Here is a 21,483-nt window from a genome sequence, read left to right as displayed (position 1 = left end):
ATGCCCTTCAATCTCCTGTGCCTTCTCCCAGTTTCCTTTTACAAGGGTGAAGAAACACTATTTGTTCCTCCTGTTACAATGAGAGGAGTCTCTGCTACTCAACGCATCTCCCAGGCTCCATTAAAAAATAATAATAAAAAATAATAAAAAAAAATCTTTCTGGTGAACAGGTCTACTGCTTTCCTTTGCTGTTGCTCTTAGTTTTCCCCAACACCAGCAGAATGAAAATAACTATCAGTTTTACTGTTTCTCATGAGATTCTGAAAATCAGCAGTGAAACCTGACAAGGCTAGTTAACTTTCATTCTTCTGCTGGTTGCAGAAGAATATGAGCGGCAATATATGCTCTGAATCTGTCTGTAGAAGAAGACAGCATTGTATCAGTTTGCCTTCCTAATATGGACTGAGTATGTCTTTGCAACCTTAAGGGCTTGAAAAATGTTTTTGTTTTGGTAAAGCTTAGCTTTAGCAGAAGCTGATGGCACTCACCTAAGCATTTTTGAGGGAACTTTTAAACCTTGTGTGGGACAACTTACTGCAGACACTCAATTCTCTCCCCCCCCCCAAAACAACAACAACAACAACAACAACAAAAACCCCAAAAATCTTAGACCTGTGAGGTTAAAGATCTAAAAAGCAGGCAGGGCCGCCCAGAGGATTCAGGAGGCCTGGGGGCAAAGCAACTTCGGGGGCCCCTTCCATAAAAAAAGTTGCAATATTATAGAATACTATATTCTCATGGGGGCCCGCCTGGGGCAAATTGCCCCACTTGCCCCCACCCCGGGGCGGCCCTGAAAGCAGGAGACTTTCTGAAAGAGGCCTGTTTTCCCTTTCTTGCCCTCATTCGTATGCCTATTTGCTGATATTTGCGTTTCCCCCTCTTTTTGTGCTTTTTGTGTTTTTTGGTCCTTGTGTCCTGGGTGTGTTTTTTTTTTTTTGTCCTGCTTATTTTTAAAAACAAAGAGTTGAGAGCTGTAAAGGAAAACTGATTAGGATTAATCAGCTGCTTCTTTAAGCTCTGCAGAGCTGACTCTTAAGCAAAACTGACTAGGATCACAAAATCTCAGCATTTGATTTAACACTCTTCTCCCCCCGCCCTTTACTTTCCCAAAAGGGGAGACTGTCTTGTCACCTCAGCAGATTGCTGCCTCTCCCCCAAGATTGTTTCCATGGCAAGGTCTACACTACAAACTGTTACTGTCATTGCTGTATTGGTTAGAATTGTGATGACGTATGTTCCCTGACTGACATAGTTGTGCTGACAAAAGCCCTTAGTTTAGACCAGTATACTGGCAAAACTGTTCATTTTCAGATATAGCATGTTTTGCTTTGGGGGTGGGGAAGGAGGGCCTGAAATAAGCTATACTGGTAAAGTGCTCCCAGTATAGACCTGGCCTACAGTGGTAAAAATGGGAGCTACCACTAGAGCAACTCATGGTAGCAGTGACAAAAGCTGTATTGTACTGTCGACAGGGCTTAGATATCTTTAACAATTCTAACTGGTAAGGAACACAGTGGTAAACACATCTGAGCCTTGTCTACCCTGCAACTTCCTGTTACCACCAGTGGTGCTGCACTGGCAGTGAATTATGGGTATATTTTTGCCAGTGTAGATAAAAGCTAAGGATTTCAGATTTCCCAGCAGTTGGCCAAGGGGGCTTTTCGTGTGAAGTACAATTTTTAAAAAAGAAAATTTCCCCTCACATAGGTAGAGGCTGCAATTAGAGCAGCTGGGTCGGTGTGTAAAGAACTGGAGCTCTGCTGGTAAGGTGGCTAATCAGGGCTTGTAAAAGCCGTGAGTATTCCATGATCTGCTGTGGGCTTGTGTTCTGCCATTTATGTGGGACTCCTGTAAACAGTGATTTAATAGATTCCATGACCATCTAATGCAGATATATTTACAGAGCTAAATGCAAACTCAGCTGTTTTGACTTTCTTGCTTTTGTTGGTTTGCAGTATATCTGGATGTGTTGAAAGCTAAAGTTTACATGTCATTCTTAACTTGCATTATTGTGCAAAGGTATTTCATTGGTCTTGGATCAGTTTCTAGTTGAATCTGTTTAAAAGCCTAAACAAGTTGAGAAGTGTCAGCTTTGGCTTTCGTTTCTGTCCTTAGGTTAGCCTTGTTTTAATACTTTGTCATTGTATATGTTTAACAATATTTTCTGCTGCTTAGCTTAATATGTGCATTGTATTGTAGTGTACTGTAATTAGTAGTGTAAGAACTAAATTTTTTTTAGCGTTTTAGGATCATGCATTATTTCATCAACAGTAGCATAGATAATTTTGGCCATTTTGAGTGGTTTGATTTGTGTCTATTTTTTGTTTTCTATAACAGAAGGATCAAAGTCTCAAGTTGCACGTCAGAGTCTAAACTATATTCAAGAAATTGGAAATGGCTGGTTTGGAAAGGTGAAAAATCCTCCTTTAATATTGTAGTTCTGCAGTTGAGATTTTATTCCAAAGTAGAGACCTATATTACCATTTAAAATATTTATCCAAAGTAATAACACGACAAGAAAATTGTCTTTAGAACTTAATTTGTACTGCTGTTTGCATGCACTTTGTTTTCCATCTCATTGCTATCTCTTTAATTCAGATGCAGTGCTGCTTAACAAAACATTACTTAAAATAGTCAGAAATTCCACTTCAGTAGACTGAGCATGTAAATCGTTGTTTTAATTTTAGCAGCTTTTTTAGAAAAAGCACTTTAACTCCAATTTTTATTTTAAAAAATATACATACATTTTTTAAAATGCAGAGGATTAATATCGCTTGTCAGAATAATTTCTTAAGTGTGGTAGCTTAATTATCAAAGCTTTGGATGTGTTAGCAAAAAAGCCAGAAAATACCCGTAGCCCCATGTTTCTCATGACTTAGTTTTTTCTTTGTGTTGTAATTGAGGTATAACAGGAAACCAGATACTTCCTCTTTAAATGTGACTGAAACTATGTAATGCAGAATTGTTTGTTTTTCAGGTCCTACTTGGGGAGATCTACTCAGGTACTAGTGTAGCGAGAGTAATAGTGAAGGAATTAAAGGCAAATGCAGGTCCCAAAGAACAAGAACAGTTTTTGAGAAATGGAGAACCTTACTAGTAAGTAGCCTCTCATACCTTGGATAACTTGAAGATAGTCCATGCTACTAATATATACGTAAACCATGGAAAGCTGTCTTGTTCAATATTATGCTTCTTTTATATGATACTCACCTCTGTTCTCCCTTTTCAGTCTGTTAATATAAAGTATATGTTGGTAGTTTAAGAAAGGAAAAATACACATTCAATATTGTCAACACTAAATTATCAAAAATTGAGTCAGACATATCCCCCTAGATCATGAGATTTTTAAATAGTGCAGTTTTGTGTTTTTATTGCCTTCCAATTTTTGAGCCTTTAAGAGTCAGGGCCGCCCAGAGGATTCAGGGGGCCTGGGGTCTTTGGCGGCAGGGGGCCCCTGCCGCCGAATTGCCGCCGAAGACCCGGCTCTTCGGCGGCGGGTTCCCCCCCCCCCACACCGTGGGTCTTCAGGGCACTTTGGCGGTGGGTCCCACAGTGGAAGGACCCGCCGCCGCCGATCTGCCACCGAAGACCTGGAGCGGAAGAAGTCCCGGGGGCCCGGGCCCCGCAAGAGTTTTCCGGGCCCCGGGCCCCGCAAGAGTTTTCCGGGGCTCCCGGAGCGAGTGAAGGACCCCGCTCCAGGGGCCCCGAAAAACTCTCGTGGGGGCCCCTGCAGGCCCTGGGGCCTGGGGCAAATTGCCCCACTTGCCCTTCCCCCCCTCCCCCCTGGGCGGCCCTGTTAAGAGTACACTTGGTTTGCATTCTTGGGCTTTTCTCTGCAGGCATGAAGGCTAGAGATTTTTTTAAATTGATGCTGAGATTTTCATGTAGTCACTTGCCTCCAGGAGCTTGAACTTTGAGAGAAAAAACAAAGATAATGAAACTTGTGATAAAATCACAAGAGTTGGCAAGGCTTTACGTACTTTATTTTTTTAACAAAACTTATTTTTAAGCAGCATCTTATCTGTTTTTAAACATTAAACAAATGTTCAATCCAATCAAAGAAGTGATTAGGTTATACAAATAGCTTTTTATCATTGTGTTTGGGTCACTTGCAATTTAACTTGGTGGTGGGAAAAAAACTAACGTGCAGTGGACATGAAGAAGCACTTGAAAAAGAAAAAACTGTTACTAACCTTACCACAACTGTTGTTCTTCAAGATGTTGCTCATGTCCATTCCACGACCTATCCTCCTGCCCCTCTTCAGAGTTAGCTGGCAAGAAGGAATGGAGAGGGTGTGGGGTCGTCGGGGTCCCTTCGACTGGTACATGAACATGGGGCATCAGAGTGTGCTAGAGCCGGCCTGATGGATACCACTGCGGGAAAAATCTCCAGGGATGGTGTGTGCGGCACACACATACCTAATCTGGAATGGACATGAGCAACACATCTTGAAGAACAAGTTACGGAAAGGTTAGTAACCATTTTTTGACATCAGCTCGGATGGTGAAGGCTTGGGATAAACAGCTCCTGGTGCTCCCATCCACTTCTAGAGTTGATGCAGTACTGATAGCAACCCAGCCCTGGAGGGAGCTGACCACGGTGAGCAGGGAAGCTCTGGTTCTGATGACTTTGCCCTGAGGTATAAGGAGAGTCTATTTGCTATCGGAGACCTACGTCTCCCTGGAGGACATGTTTGCTCTTCACTATCCACGTTCACCCCTCCTATTAGGACTATCTCTATTCTGGCACATTAATACACCAGAAGAAGAGACCATCTTGATAAGGCAGTTGTATCCATCCCACCTGCCAGCCTTGAGGCACAGCCATCGGTATTGTTGGTTCTGCTGGAGATGAGGGATCTGGCTTTCTCTTCAGATGAGTCTAAGGCCCTGCAACTGGGGTGGTTCTGTGCCAGTTGATCCATCCTACTGCTAATATTGGAGACTGTGGGAGCCTTAGGCTAGATACCCAGGATCAGTTCAGGAGTCCTATTTGCCATCACCTGGACTCTTGCAACTGGCCCTGTTGGAATACTTGGAAGGGGTAGGTGAGCTGGATTCGCTGTTTCTGGAAGCAATTTCATTGTCTTCGCTGGATGAGGTGGTTACTCCAGCTACTCCCTCTCTGCCAGATGACTTCAAACAGTATCAAAAGCTCATGTACAGGTACAGATTCAGCTTGAGAAAGTACAGGAGCCTCAGGTTAATTTACCATACACTGGGGTATAGGACAAGACTGCGTTCTCAGCTGTTTTACCACCAGTGTACTCAGGAGGCACCATGCAAGAGACAGGGTTTTATAGACCCAGGTACCCAGCTTCTGCAACATCCAATGCCACATCATATTTTAATCCTCAATCGAAGAGTTTCTGTTGATGGGACTGTTAAGACCCGTGTTCCTTTATTGATGCTGCTTTGTTTCCCTCCTCTGATATTCGGAGGCCGCCTTACCCAATTTGCTGAAAACTGGAGGGCTCTAAATACAGATGAATGAGTATCAGAGATTATTCATGGCAGCTATCTAATTGAGTTTTCTGGTACCTTCTACCCACAAACCCCCTTCCCAGTTCCTTTTCAGGGACCACTCTCATGAGGAGATTCTATTACATTAGGTGAACTTCCTTCTTCTCAGGGAAGCCATAGAAAGGGTTTTACCTCAGCATCAAGGGAAGAGGTTCTGTTCCCTTTACTTCTTGATCCCCAAGAAGAATGGGAAATGGAGCCCAATTCTTGATCTGAGACAGCTGAACAGAAGGACACATTATTTGCAGCTCTTGACATGAAGGATGCATATTTTCACATAGACATCCACCCAGCGCACGGGAGGTTCTTTGATTCCTCTTTGATTGAGAGCATTTTCAATTCAGAGGCCTCTCCTTTGGTCTAGCTACTTGCACCCAGGGTCTTTACAATGTTTTTTTTTTTTTTTCCAGTTGTGCCAGCTTGGGTGAGAAGAGAGGGATTTACAGTCTTTCCTTACCTAGACAACTGGCTTCAGATGGGCAGTTCTTACAAGGTAGTCCAGCAGGCAGCCAGTGTTCTGCTCAACCTTCTGCCTTCCCTGGGTGTCTGTATCAATCATGAAAAATGCATGTTGACCCCCATGAGTTGCATGAGTTTTATAGGGAAGACATTGGACTCGACTATAGCAAAACCATGTCTACCCCTGGAGATGTTTCTCATACATCAGGTCACTATCAAATCCAGGACATCAATCAGAACTTGCCTTTCCTTGCTTGGCCTCATGTACACATGTGATGCTGTTAGGGAGGCTTCATCCTTGCTGACTACAAGCTTGGCTTCTCTCCATGTACTCACCAGAGAAATGCAACATAAACAGCAAGGGAACAGTTCTGCTTAGAGTTTTAGACTCTCTCGTCTGGTGGACAAAACCAGAGAAGATTTGGATGGGGATCCCTTTCCTCACACAATTACTGATGCCTCCCTCTTGAGTTGGGATGCTCATGTGGGCAATCATATGGCACAAGGCATCTGGACCATATGGGAGTCCAGAATGCATGTCACATCACTAGAACTCCGGGCGGTCCACTGAGCCCGCGTTGCCTTTCTCCCACTCATCCAATCCAGACATGTCCAAATAATATCGGACAACATAAGGGTATTTTATGTAAACAAGCGGAGGGAGATCTCTTCCTCTGTGCATAAAGGCAGTCATCCTCTGGAATTGGTGCATCAGCCATCGCATAACACTATCAGCAGCATATTTACCAGGGGTGCAAAACTCCCTAGCAGAGTGCCTGAGCAGACATTTTTCCACAAATCAGAGATTCACAATTTGGTTCTTGACAATGTCTTTGCCCATTTGGGGAATGCTGACCTGGAACCTTTTTGCCTCATGGGAGAACAGGAAACTTTCTCAGTACTTCTCCAGAGCAGCCCTGGGGCAAGGGCTCCAAGGCAGATGCCCTACTGGTGTCATGGCAGGGTTGCCTGGGGTATACCTTTCCTCCCAGGCCATTGATACAAGTTCTGTGGAAGATCCACCAAGACAGAGCTTGAGTCATCCTGATTGCACCCAACTGGCCGAGACAATTTTGGTTTACGCATCTGCTTATGCTGTCAGTTCACCCACCCATGAACACCCACACACCGCTGGACCTTCTAACACAGTATAAGGGCAGGTTCAAGCTCATGGCCAGGTATTTGGATGGGCATCAGAAGTAGAGTGCTCATGTTCTAAAAGGGTGAAGTCCATCCTTAACCAAAGGCAGAAAACACTCTATGAGAAGCTGTTATTCCACAGATGGAAGCATTTCTCCTCTGTGGCTCACCAGTGTACCTTGTTTATGGAATCTGCTGGGATTCCTGCTATCTTAGAGTATCTGCTTACACTTAAGTCTTTGGGTCTTGTGCTCAGTTCTGAGTGTGCATTTAGCAGTGATCAGCGCTTTCTATCCTCTGATGGATAACCATACATATTCACTCATCCTGTCAACTAGATTTCTCAGATCCTTTCAGTTGTAGGAGCACCAGTGTTCTGTATGCTATGTGTAACCTGTATGCTCAAAAGGTCCGTTACACTTCCTCTCCCTCTCTAAATACCTGTGAAGTGGCTTTCCCCCTCCCCCTTCCCCTCCCTCCTGGAATGCTTGTAAAATGAATGGTCTGCTTGAACAGCTGGATGATCAGAAGAGCTCCCAGGTAGACAAGGTGTCTGGGACTCTCCCATGAAGGCCCTTCGCCAGGACAGCCTGGCCAGTGGTTCGCCGTTGCATTCCATCGTGCTTAGGGAAGACTTACCTTCATCGCGACGTCCATTGCTGCGCTGGGGGACACTTACCTTGAAAAATCCTGACATCTCCAGTGCCGTGCCTGTCCTGGGAGCGTGAGTATGCAAGTGTGAGTGTGACCTCCCAGCACTTCTTTTGAGCTTAGCTCTCAGTATAATAAAAGTGCTGCTTTCTGCCAAACTCTGGTGGGTCATTAGTCCTCCCTAAGCTTACTAGCTGGCCCAATTTCAGGTAACACTTTCCACCATTGAAATTCGCACCTCAGTGCGACCTCAGTTTTGTTTTATATTTGCTCACTAAGCCCCCCATTGAGTCTCTAGCCATGTGCTCTATGGCCCGTCTGTCCATGAAGTTGGCCTTTCTAATAGCCATAATGTCAGTCAGAAGACATTGGATAGGTCATTGATGTACTGCAACCACTTGAAAAAGACAGCAGTCAAAGTTAGCATTCAGAACACCTTGCTCAGAAAACTGGCCAGCTCAATCTGGGGTGCTTGTGCCCAGGTGCTTAGAACATCAGCCCTTGCCCTCTGCGACTCAAGAGCAGGGTATTGTGCTCCTGTCTGGTGTCACTTGTCTCACATGAGGCTGGTCGATGTAGAGCTTAAAAAAGCTATGTGTATTGTTACCGGGACTTTAAGTGCAACTCCATTGCCACGGCTGCCAATATTTATAACATAGCACCGCCCCATATTCGCCGTGAGGCGGCCTCTATCTTGCACCAGGTCAAGATCCGTGAGAACAGCGACTTGCCTCTGTATTCAGACCTCATCAACCACCTGCCAGTTCGCCTCTCTTATAGACTTCCTTTATGGTCACTTATGCCTCCACAGGACATGACGATGGAATCCGCTTGGCGTAATGAGTGGTCAGCAACGACAGTCGTTAATCACTCTCTCATCACTGACCCAACTAACTGCCTGTCAGGTTTTGACTTGCCAACGTACCTGTGGTCGTCCCTGAACTGGTTTCGGACAGAGCAAGGCAATGGTGCGGCCAGCATTTTCAAGTGGGGTTTCATCCCATGATGTAAATGTGGTCAACTTCAGACTATGTTGCACATCCTTGACAAGTGCCTGCTGACTTACTTTGACAGTGGACTATTGGCTCTTCACTGGCTGATGACAATGCAGTCAAATGGCTGGGCACGCTGCGCATATGCTGAGAGAGTCAGAACAGTCAGTGAGCTGGGAGCACTCATGGCAGACTCACCATATATTATCTTCTATAAAGAAAAGATCTCTTTACGACCCCACCCTAGATTCATTCCTAAAGTAGTTTCTGAGTTTCATGAGTCAAGTAATCCACTTACCGGAATTTTTTTCCAAAAGCCACCTCTCAAGTGAAGAGAGATGGCTGCATTCTCTAGATGTCCAAAGGACTTTGGCCTTTTATCTGCAAAGAACAAAGGATGTTAGATAGCTAAACTATTTGTTTACATAACAGAGTGATCAAGGGGTTAAGCTAAATTGACACAGAGACTTTCAAACTAGATCTCAGGTTGTATTACTGTTTGTTACAACTAGCTCATAGTCCCCCTCCAGAGGGGTGAGGGCTCATTCCATTAGAGGGCTAACTACCCTGGCTGCATTGCTGAGAGACATACTCCTCCGAAAGATGTGTAGGAGAGCTACTTGTAGGAATTTGCATACCTTCCTGAGATATTACGCACTGGTCCAGTCATTAACTGCAAATACAGCTGTGGGGACAGCAGTATTACAGTCGACTATCGAATCTGCATCCTCGCACCCATGCCATCTGACTGTTGGCTTATTAATTTCCCATATGTGGAATACACATAGGGACTATCGCTCAAAGAAGAAATTGAGGTTACTTACCTGTAACTGGAGGTTCTTCAAGATGTGTGGTCCCTATCTGTATTCCACTACCCCCCCCCAGCCTCATCCCTGCAGATTATTCTGAACTGCAGTAAGAATGGGAAACAGGAGTGGCGTTGGCATGCACCACCTTTATACCCTTGATTCTGAGCACAACGGGAACTACAATGGAGGTGTAGGCCAACTGACAGTGCTGGCAAAAAAATTCCTGACTCAGGTGCATAGTGCGCATACATATCCCACTTGTGGAATACAGACAGGAATCACATATCTCGAAGAACCTCCAGTTACAGATGAGTAAACTCCATTTGTTTGGTCTCCTGTTTTGGAGTCCAAGGATACTCAAGAGAATTGGCTGGAAACTAAAAGCTGAATCTTCATGTGCTTTTCAGGGAGTGGGCAAAAGTGGCTGTCCTGTTTCCACTGCCAGTTCTGGGGGCAGAGGGGGCACTGAGTAACTGGCTGCTTTAAACTACAATGGTTGTACAGTCCCACGGGGGGTACTGGAGCACAGTATGCCCCTGGTATGCCCTTGCATGCTCCCAACACATACACCATGGGGGAGAGGGGAAACAGGATGTAGCAGCATTGTCTCTTTACACCACTTGAGGTTCCCCATGCCAGGAGAATTCTCAGCTGTCCACTTAAGGCATCTTGAAGATTTCCTTGCACTGCTAGAGTATATCAAAGGGGATTTATTGAGTCTGAAGATCTGCCTCTTACACTGTTTCTATGTGGATTTAAATCTGACTTTCAAAAGAGAAAACTGAGATGCATAGTGGATAGTAGTATTCAATCATGTTAGAGCTATTAATGTGTATTGCTGTCTTTCTGACTTAAAATAATCTGTTTGTATTTTATTATAGCATTCTTCAACATCCAAATATTCTGCAGTGTATTGGGCAGTGTGTGGAAGCCATCCCGTATCTTCTGGTGTTTGAGTTGTGTGACTTAGTAAGTAAACTTAATAGTGAAAATAGTAAATTTAATAGTTTATAGTTAGAAAATACTGTTTTCTTTAGAGTACGTTTTAAGGGGCTTTTGTGAACCTCATTATTGAAACCACCTGTTCATTTTGAAAAATTCCTTGAAGAGTCAAATGAAGGTATCTTAAAAGGTAAATAACATTTATTTACTTTTTTTCATTTGCGGACCACAAAAGCAATATTTGTTTATACTTAGCTCTCTAAGTTCAGGATTTAACCTCTAGTTTTATTGTGGGACTTTCTAAAGAGGAAAATAATTGTACAGAAAGTAAGCTTTGCCACTTTGTTCTTCCTGGACAACAGAATTGTTAGTATAGCCCATTTTGAAAAAAAACCCTGTTAATTCTATGCATGAATGAGGCAGAAGTCCTGTGGGGGTGAAAGGAGGAAAGGGAAGTGCGGAGTACAGGATCATCTAACTAAAGACTGGTATCGTAATGCATAAGCCCAAGGGAACCAAATAAAGGTTGCATGGGTAACCTTAATTCATACATTTCCTAACTTTTGAGAATTTGATTTTTAGTGTTAACATTCTTTTAATGTCATTTATTAATGTAACTTCTTAAATTAAGAACTTAAAAATTGAAAAAAAAAAACCAAAAAAACAAATTCAATTAGGTGGAATTCTGTTAATACTTCATATGGATTTTCATCAGGGTTTGGGATCTTTAGATCCACAGCATAGTTCTCAGGCTTCTAACTGATAGCATAGAAGGCTGTTATCTTTCTCTTGGATTTGCCACTAGAGGGACATGGTGATGAGATTTCCCAGTGGGTTTCACAGCAATTTGTTAGACAGTAAAAGAATGTTGAGACTCGGGAATAATAGGTTCAATTTCAGGTTCTGTCGCGAAGGGTTCTCTTATGGTTAACCAGACCCTTCTGTCCCTGCCCCTCAATCTCTCCCTGTCCTTTTACTCCTATTTTTCCTGGTTTCGGCCCCTCTTGTTCCTGTGCAGTCGGCTTTCCCCTCTGTTCCTGATTTTATCCTCCCTGCCTCCAACACTCTCTCTGCCCCCTTGCCCCTCTACATTAAAGTCAGGCAGCTTCCTCTTTCTCCAGGCTGCAAGGGTGGCAGCAGGTGGAGCATTGAGAGCATAGGAAAGACAGTCTCCTTTTCAGTTCCAGTTTTTACTGCCACAGCAGCCATTGGCAGTGGGAAGAGCAGTTGCAGAAAAGGTTCTGCTTAGTCCCTGTAACCCTGGGTTGGAATATGTTCGGTCTCTGTGGGTATTGTGCGTGCAGAGTCTGGTTGAAATGTAGATGCTGTTAGGAAATGGAGCATACAAAGTGAAAAACAGAATCTTTGGAGAATCTAGCTACTTAACTCTAGCTAGCCTCTTCTGAGCATGTGGAAACTGAGATTTCAGAGGCTTATAAACTGGCCAAATGTAAGCATATTTTTATTGGCACATCCCTAATGCCAGTGTGACCTCTTTGTCAAACTTCAGTTCCCTGCTCCAAAACATGGAAAGTTAGAGCTTCTCAGATGCTTTTTTTACTCAATTTTTTTAATATGGGCAAAGCAACTTATTTTCCCCTAAATTTATTTTTGGAAATGTTTGAACCATTTTACCATAAATTTCCCAGAAAAATTCAGCCTGAGGCATATACCAGGTTGAAATTTTCTATGCCCAAATGGCTAATTTGGCAAAGTTGCAAACAACTGAAAACAACTGTGTAATGGACAAGGAGCTGCTATGTAATAATCGAAGAATACTGAGATGTAACAATTTTATGAACACTCTGTGACCTTGTCAGTGAAGTCAAGTTGTTGTATATTGGGTTCTAAGACTTTCCTGTGTGAATTTATTGATTTAGTTTAAGAGACTGGGGAAGAACAAACAGGAAGGCAACACAGTAGCTGCCTGTTTAAGCAACCTCTGACAAAACACTTCCGGGGTTGGGGCCAATTACAGAACAATGCTATATTTCTAGGCCCCTGGCCAAAGTGACACAGCTGTTCTATCAGTATTCTGAATGAAGAGACCAAAAGAACAGTAAACTGTTAAAAAGCCCTTCTGAGGAAATGGGGAGGTGGTGGTGGTGGAGGGGAGTCCGTTGTCAGCAGCTGTCAGGGGGACAGGTTGATACAGAGAGGCTCTGTAGAAGAGTCTGAAAGAGTTGGATTTTTTCCCCCAGCTTCCAGGGAATGGTAAGCCTTGCAGACAGATGGACAGGCAAACATAGGGATTGGCTTACTGGTTTTTGAGATCTATTTTTTTCTGAAATGCTTTTGTTTTAAATAAATACTTTGCTTTAAGAAAGCTGTGTTGTCACTGGTTACTACTGTCATTCTTTCTAGAGAAAAGAAAACAGCAGGTGCTGAACATAAGTCAGACCTGCTGAGGAATTACAATTAATCACTGGGGACTGCAGCCAGTGGGAGAATCATGCAATTCCACCTCAAGATAGAGGTGACTGCTTGAGGCCTAGTACCTCAGTGGTACACTTCAGACCAGAAGGGGTCAGAGGTGTAGTTACTTGGGAATTGTGACATACAGTACTTATAAAAATAAAACAAAAAACCCAACTATGTTTGGATGAGTTTAAAGACTAGCTATAGAACCAACTCTTTTTAAAGGATTGTGGTTTCAAAGAATTCTTAAAGCAGGATTTCATTGCAAAATGTGTGAAGACAGAAATAGACTCAAAGGACATACTGACTGTTACACTTGCATTTTGCTGCCATCTAGAGCTAGCTAGGCAGTTCAGTTCAATGCTTTTTTAACGTAATTTGAAACTGAATTGTATAAGTGAGGATGTGATTTGCTTAGTGAACTAAATTTTAGATTCTGTGTGTGTTCACTGGCAAGGTAAGTAAACCAGATGCATATGTCCATATATACACTCTCTTTGGGATATAATCCACATATCAAATTAAAACAATTGTCTAATCATAAATTTAATGCAAGCGTTACAAAAAAATTACTGTTCTAAAAGACTAATTCTATAGCACGATGAAAATATCAAATATTTCAAACTTTATGAAATTAGCAATTGAAAACAGGGCAGAAGAAGAGATTATAATGAAGGACCCGGTGTACCCATAATAGAAATGCTACATGATTGCTTTAATTGTAAGTAGTTATACTGATTTAAAACAAAGGATTTATACTACACTTCTTGTAAAAGCAGATGTGGATAGAATAGTAACTTGTACTGTAGACCTAATTTTGATGTCCAGATTATTTAAAGTAATTTGTTTTAAACAGGAATGGCGGCGGTTTTTTTTTTTTTTTTTTTTTTACAATCCTTATTTAGTAAGTTCTCCATTGCCACATCATTCATCATGCAGTATTAGATGAAAATAACATGTTAGTAACCCTTTTCATAACCTATATGTCCATGACACCATGCATGAATGCCTAGGAAGGAGTACTATAGAAAGGGATCTGGGGGTCACAGTGGATCACAAGCTAAATATGAGTGAACAGAGTAACACTGTTGCAAAAAGAGCAAACGTTCTGGGATGTATTAGCGGGAGTGTTGTAAGCAAGACACGAGAAGTACCGTAATTTTTCCGCTGTACAGCACAGGTTAGGTCTCTACTGGAGTATTGCGTTCAGTTCTGGGCGCCACATTTCAGGAAAGATGTGGACAAATGGGAGAAAGTCCAGAGAAGAGCAACAAAAATGATTAAAGGTCTAGAAAACCTGACCTATGATAGAAGATTGAAAAATTAGGTTTGTTTTAGTTTGGAGAAGAAAAGACTGAGAGGGGACCATAACAGTTTTCAAGTACATAAAAGGTTGTTACAAGGAGGAGGGAGAAGAATTGTTCTTGTTAACCTCTGAGGATCGGACAGGAAGCAATGGGCTTAAACTGCAGCAAGGAAGGTGGTTTAGGTTGGACATTAGGAAAAACTTCCTAACTCTCAGGGTGGGTTAAGCATGGAATAAATTGCCTAGAGTGGTTGTGGAATCTCCATCATTGGGAGATTTTTAAGAGCAGGTTAGATGAACACCTGTTAGGGATGGTCTAGATAATACTTAGTCCTGCCATGAGTGCTGGGGCTAGACTAGATGACCTCTCGAGGTCCCTTCCAGTCCTACGATTCTTAACGTGTGCATTCATATAACGTACAACCAGTTAAGATCTTTAAGTAAACTAATTCTAATGACATTTCAACCTAAGTATGAATATAAGTGTATGCTGCATTCCTGGCTGTGTTCCAAATGAGTCATTATGTAGGAGTATCTTACCTTCTGCAGGACTGGAGCAGTGTGCACACCCAGCATTGTTGTAGGATATGCCTATAAAAGACTACAAAGACTATAGCACCATAGTTACATCAGCATATCTATGCTGGCATAGCCCCATAGTGTAGATGCAGTCTACACTGACAGAATGTGTTTTTCTGTTGGTGTATGAATACCACTTCCCTGGAAATTAACTGTTGATGGATTCCCTCTTCTGTTGGCATAGCTACAGTTACACTGCGGGTTATGTTGCCATAGCTACGTTGGCCAGGGGTCGGTTTTGTTTCACACCCTTGACCAATATAGCTATGCTGATATAACTTTTCAGTGTAGACCAGGCCCTAGATACCTTACAAGCTCATCTTGAATTCAGTTAAAACAGCTGTTTCTGCATAAGCCATTGGCATTTGTACTTTAATCTAGTCCTTCCCAACAGAATTCCGATAACTGACATTTATTTCCACAATATACAAAAATAAACTTACTAAATAGTAAATTGAGCTTCATTTTCTTTTACTACTAAGTCATATTGTTTGCCCAAACCCTTACTGAAAATGAATCACTAAAATGTTTTGAGTTGATAAGGTATTGTTTGGCTTGGTATTGTTTTCTGTGTACCTTTTATTATCACCTGCCTATTGACAATGTTAGTTGATGCTGAGACCTTTTCTTTGCTTAGCATAAATCTCTAATCAAGAGTTTATAGATATCATTTGCACTGACTTTCGTTTTTTGGAAATGAACCAGATTGATATATATGAAGTTTAGAGGACTGCAAGTACCAGTGTTTTGAAAGACGAAACTTGATCATGCACAGTCTTTAAAGATCAGCAGCTGCGAAGGGCTTAGTTTTGTTTACCATCTCTTTTCCTGGAAGATATGTTTGTGATTAGTCCTAAAATGATAAATACCAGTCACATATTTGGATTTAATAACAATTTTATTGCAGCTTAGTGTTGAAGTTGCGACTTCATATCTTTATAAACAAGACAAATGTATTTTTGTGCTAGAAATGAAACTTCAAATGGTCACCTTAAAATGTAGGTGATACTGGCTCAGTGGATTACAGAACTGTAGTTGGGTTAGTATTCTATATTGCTATGAAGGACACAGTTTCCCCTTTATACCAGCTCTTCATCCAATCTGCATTCCCCCTTCCCAGCTCAGCAGGCTCCTTGCCCACCCTTCCATATCCCATCTCATCTCCCTTCCTCCGCAGCTCCCAGTCTGTCTTTGTAGGCTCCTTGTCTCAGTATACTCCCTTCACTCTCCCTGGTCTATTTTTTTGCTCCCTTTGTATTGAAATCAGGCTGGTTTGTCCTCCATGCTGCCTGAGGTCCAGCTGGAGAGAGTCATTGAGAGTAAAGGAGAAGCAGTGCCCATCCCAGAGTGGCCATTACAGGGAAAGACCCTGCTTGGTTCTAGAGTCCTGCAACCTAACTCAAATCTGATTGCAAGTGTTGAGTCAGGTGGGAAAACAAGTAGACCCCATCTGGTTCGTACGGTGGTGGCTGCATGCCCTGCTGGCTGCTGACATCTTGCTATGTTGTGTGCACTGCAGAGTGAGTGTGCTGAGGAGTCTCAGCACCTCTCTCTCTCTCTCTCTCTCTCTGCAGTACACACAGTGCAGCAGGGGATGGTGGATGGGGAGGAACAGGGCATGCAGCCACCACTGGGACAACCCCATGGGCAGGAGATGACAATGGCACTGACTTAGGTTCATGGGGAAGAGTTGAGTCATGTGGGCTTGGGTCTGGGCTGGGCTTAAAACTTAGTCCCCAGCAGAGCTCTACTTTGCTCCTGTAGCATGCTCAGTCGTTATGTAATGGTGCATGTGCAGTCTGGTCAATGCTAGAAGCTGAGAGAGGCTCAAATATGATCAGCGCAAATGGAATCTTATAGAAGTGTAGGGCTAGAAGGGACCTTGAGAGGTCATCTAGTCCACACACACCCATGTTAAGGCAGGACTGAGTATACCTAAACCATCTGTGGCAGGAGTTTGTCTAAACTTTTTAAATTCTTGGTAACCTATTACAATACTTAACTTTGCTTATAGTTAGAAATTTTTTCCTAATCTCTTCCCTAAATCTCCCTTGCTGCAATTAAAGCCAATTACTTCTTGTCCTACCTTTAGTGAACATAGAGAACAATGGATCACAGTCCTTAACACATTTGGAGACTGTTATCAGGTTCTCCCTGCAGTCTTCTTTTTTCCAAGATAAAACGTATTCATTTTTTTAAACCTTTCCTCATAGATCATGTTTTCTATACCTTTAATCATTTTTGTTGCTCTCCTCGTTCCTACATTTTTATTTCATCTTTCTCTTGCTCCTATTGTATTTCTAGAACCTATTGCCTTTTATGTCCCTTGCTAGTTGTAATTCATTTAATGCTTTAGCCTTTCTGATTTTTGTCCCTACATGCTCGTGCAATTCTTTTGTACTTGTCTTTAGTAATTTCTCCATGTTGCCACTTTTTGTAGGATTCTTTTTTTATTTTCAGGTCATTAGAGCTCCTGACGCAGCCATGTAAGCCTCTTACTGTTCTTCATATTTTTCCTTCACATTGTGATAGTTTGCTGTTGTGCCTTATATATTGTCACTTTGAGAATCTGCTGGCTCTCCTGAGCTTCTTTTTCCCTTAGATTTTGTTCCCATGGAACCCTACCTTACCAGTCCTCGGAATTTGTTAGTTTGGTTTTTTGAAGTGCTTTGAAGATTTTAGCTGCGAAAATCAAAGAAGTCTCTACTTATCACGTGAATTGCAGTTTTTCAAAGTCTTGTAACTTGGCCAAATTTAGGCACATTTTCAATGGGTGGCAAAGTCACATACCTGACACGTAAGCTACACCCTGCCAAATTTCAAGTCACTGATCCAAAGCATATGGTACAGAGCTGTTTTAAAAAAAATGGTCCCCAGAATTTAAGATGGACAAAACATATTTTTACCTGCGCTTCCTTCTTGGAAACAACTGAGCCATTTTGGCTGAAATTATTTGGAAAACTTCAGCCAGAGGCAGACACCTGGGCATCTAAAATTTCAGCCCAAGTCGTTGGTCTGGCAAAGTTATAAATAACTGAAACAGGATCTTGTAATGGGAAGAATTGGGCAGGCTTAGTAGGTGGTGCTGCCAGCCCCACCTGAAATGAATTACTCTCTGTGCTTTTTACCTGTTTGTTGAATTGAATCTTATTGTGGTATACCAAAAACTAGCACTGCGAAGTCTGGTGCTGGTAACTCTCTAAATCCAAACATAGGAGCTATAGTGTCATTTTGGAGAGATTTAGAATTTCACCTTTATTACTGGATACAATTAATGTATTCTTGCTTCTAGAGACTTTTGATAAACTGGTTAATTTTGTTTGAATGTTTAAGAACACGTTAATTATTGTAAACTGTCTTCTCAATTGCAAAATGACTCTGTTTCTAGCAGAGTTTATGGCAAGGACTTTACCATTTTTATATGATTTCCTTTATTACATCTGGTCCAAACTCAAAAACCAAATCAGATGGAGCCCTCCTATGGACTTATTCACCTGTGTACCATTTATTCACAGTATCACCTAGGTTCCATCCACATGCTGCCCTCCTGTGGTACCTGAATTCTCAGACTAGGAAGGTGGCAAATAAGGCATGCAATTGACACTGAAAGACCTGTCCAATTGGGGATCACTTGTCTTTCCCCACTTCCAAGGTCAGCTCTGCTGGTTTGCTGAATGTTGTCTTTAGATGGTTTCACACCAATCTTTGTGTGAAAATCAAGCCATATTTTTCATTTTAAGTATTATTGCTGTACATTATATACATATGAAAAAGTGATCTAGAGTGTTAACTACTGAATGACTTGAAATGAAATACCCTTAAAAGAAAAGTATCATATGCCTTAGATGCCTTCTGTAAGAATACCTATAGACACTTGAAACTTGATGAGGAGACTCTTTATTAAGCACGCACTTATTTTTAAATACTAATAATAACCTCGTTGACTAATGAGGACCAAGTAATGTCTTGTTGCTTCTTCATTAAGTATCTGGGTGCAACCAGTGTAAGAGACAGTTGATAAGAATTTCCATCTTGTTTTACAGGGTGACCTGAAAACCTATCTCTGCAATGAGCAGGAGCATATTAATGGAGATTCACAAATAATGCTGCTACAGAGAATGGCGTGTGAGATCGCTGCTGGACTTGCCATAATGCATAAACATAATTTTGTGCATAGGTATGCTTTCCAAATAAATAAGAATGTTTGTTATGCTGCACTCTAAAACTCATGCAAACTTTTCTTTAAGTGTCGTGATTGAAATAAAAGCAATATGTATCAAAGTAAGAAGAGATTTTATAAGGTATGATTCTGAATCAGTTAGAAGATATTTTCCTTCATTAAGAAGAGTTGATTTGTATTAATTGAGTTGGAAACTAAATTGTAGTATTTAAATCCTATAACTCATAACTGATGAAATGCTGCAGAACTAGACGCCAAGTGGCGAAGTAGATGGGTATGTCTTCACTACCCGCCGTATCGGCGGGTAGCAATCGATTTATCCGGGATCGATATATTGCGTCTCGTTAAGACGCGATATATCGATCCCCGAATGCGCTCACCGTCGACTCCGGAACTCCACCAGTGCGAACGGCGGTAGCGCAGTCGACGGGGGAGCCGCGGCCGTCGATCCCGCGCCGTCTGGACCCCAGGTAATTTGATCCAAGATACTTCGACTTCAGCTACGCTATTCGCGTAGCTGAAGTTGCGTATCTTGGCTCGATCCCCCCCCAGTGTAGACCAGCCCGATGTCTCTGCTACCAGGTGGAAGAACTAGTTGTACAAACAACTTGCAAAAAAATTGAGTTTGAGGTGGTCTCTGGACATTCCTCCATCACCTGGTTGAGCTCCGGTGCATTGCTGTGATATATGAAGAAAGTATGTAATGGTTGTATTCTGCAGATGATCCCTGTATCCACTTTATGGGTCAACAATTGCTGAAGTTGACTGTCTGAGCAAGAATTTCAGAATCATTTTGTCTTAATGAATTTCCCCAAGATTTAGCATCTATTTAAATGGTATTGTCAATGAAGCTTATTAAATCTCATGATTCCAGACACTGCATACTGTCAAATCTTACTACATACTTCAAATCTTAACCCTAAAAATGCCAGTTTATAGTGCAATAGAAAATATATATGTCCCAAAACAGCATGGCCCAACTAGAGAATAATTGGAAGTAACTTCAAGGTAATTGCTTTCATGTCATTTCAAAAATTGCTGTCACTTTTTTAAAATCACAGGTTAAGTGCAAGACTTAGCTATAGAGCTGTATACTTTATTATGAAAGCTCTTAAAACTTAGAGCTTTAACTTGAATGCAATCATTAATCAGTTTCATTACTAAAATGGATTAAACTGGTTAAGATTGCATTGCAAGATGAAAGGTTTGCATTGGATCCAATTCTTTTTGCCATTTTTTTTTGTTTGTAGGGTGAGGAGGTGAGGTTAATTGGTCTTTGAGCCAAATTCAGCTTCAGTTTAAGCAGGTGCAATTCCACTTAATTTACAACAGACTTTTATATTTTCTTCAAATTACATTTTTACTCAGTTATCAGAGTTGAATAGCTAGAGTTTCAAAAGATTATATGAAGTAATCTGTGAAAGTGATCTATTTTGATTTTTTTTTAATTTTGGAAAAAGTAATATGGAATTTTTCCTTTCCTTGCTGGCTGAACTGCATCTAGTGCAGGAAATAGTGTTTGAAAGTGGAACAGTGGAGGTGTCAAACTGAAGAAACCTTCATCCATGTATGATGAAACTAAATACAAGGGAACATCTTAAGAAACAAGATTAATTGAGGAGAGACTTGCTCCTGTGTTTATTAGTCGTACATTCTGAAATAGCAAATCTGGCAGTCTTCAAGTCCTGTCTATGATTCTGTAGCTGTAGTTCTAACATAACACACCATTCCCAGCCTTCATTGGCCAGAAGCCTGGGACTTTCTGTTCCTTAGATTCAAGATTTCCCATGCAACATGTTGCTTAAATGCCACTGGACCAATTCAACCCTGAATTTGAGGTGCTTCCATTGGTGTATTGGCAGTGTTATAAACAGCATGTGTAGCTCAAACATGTATCTTAAAATAAAGACAAACCTAGAAAATAGAAACCACTTTTTCTCTCAGTGAGTAAAGTAAGCCTAAATGTAAAGATGGCTGTGAATGTAAATCTGTTCCTCTGCTTATCTGATCTTTTCTATATGCTGAGAAAAGTAGGGGTTATTGAATTACACAACTCAAATAAATGGATGGGTGTCACAACTGTTACAGGAATATGATGAATATGCATTTTAAAGTTAGGGGTCATTTGATACTTGATTTTTTTTTTCCTCGTCTGTACCTGTGTGTCAGAATTAGTGAGGCATAGATAATTTGTAAGTTCATTCATACTACCAATGATATTACATAGTTGATGCCAACTGCTAACTTGATTTATAGAAGTACATCATTTGTAAAAGGTCAGGTTTGTCTTAAGTACTTTCCCATTCCTATCTTATGACCTACAGGAAGTCTGTCTGTTTTAAATTATACATTGTACCTGGCTTGTGTGTCTGTGTTTTTTGCTTACATTGAAATACATTGTCTAATGAAACATTTGAAATAATGGGATTTCTTTTCATTTTAACCCTTTTTGGTTTTATTGCTCTTTGATCTCCTCAGGTCAGG

The 21,483-nt window shown here is 41.5% G+C and overlaps 1 protein-coding gene across 1 annotated transcript in view; it reads left to right on the top strand.

The window, feature by feature from the left end:
• The window catches only part of LMTK2 (lemur tyrosine kinase 2), a 75,448-nt gene that overhangs the window by 27,765 nt on the left and 26,200 nt on the right, over window positions 1-21,483 (top strand). The window contains exons 4-7 of the mRNA XM_024208440.2: window positions 2,338-2,411; window positions 2,978-3,096; window positions 10,456-10,543; window positions 18,863-18,996. Coding sequence (XP_024064208.1) covers window positions 2,338-2,411; window positions 2,978-3,096; window positions 10,456-10,543; window positions 18,863-18,996 — 415 coding nt within the window. The remainder of the gene's footprint in view (window positions 1-2,337; window positions 2,412-2,977; window positions 3,097-10,455; window positions 10,544-18,862; window positions 18,997-21,483) is intronic.

Source organism: Terrapene carolina, unplaced genomic scaffold, assembly GCF_002925995.2.
Source record: "Terrapene carolina triunguis isolate 2854851 unplaced genomic scaffold, T_m_triunguis-2.0 Scaffold93, whole genome shotgun sequence".
NCBI classification, from domain to species: Eukaryota; Metazoa; Chordata; order Testudines; family Emydidae; genus Terrapene; species Terrapene triunguis.
The sequence above is the reverse complement of the archived record's forward strand: the minus strand, read 5'-3'. Positions and strand labels throughout refer to the sequence as shown.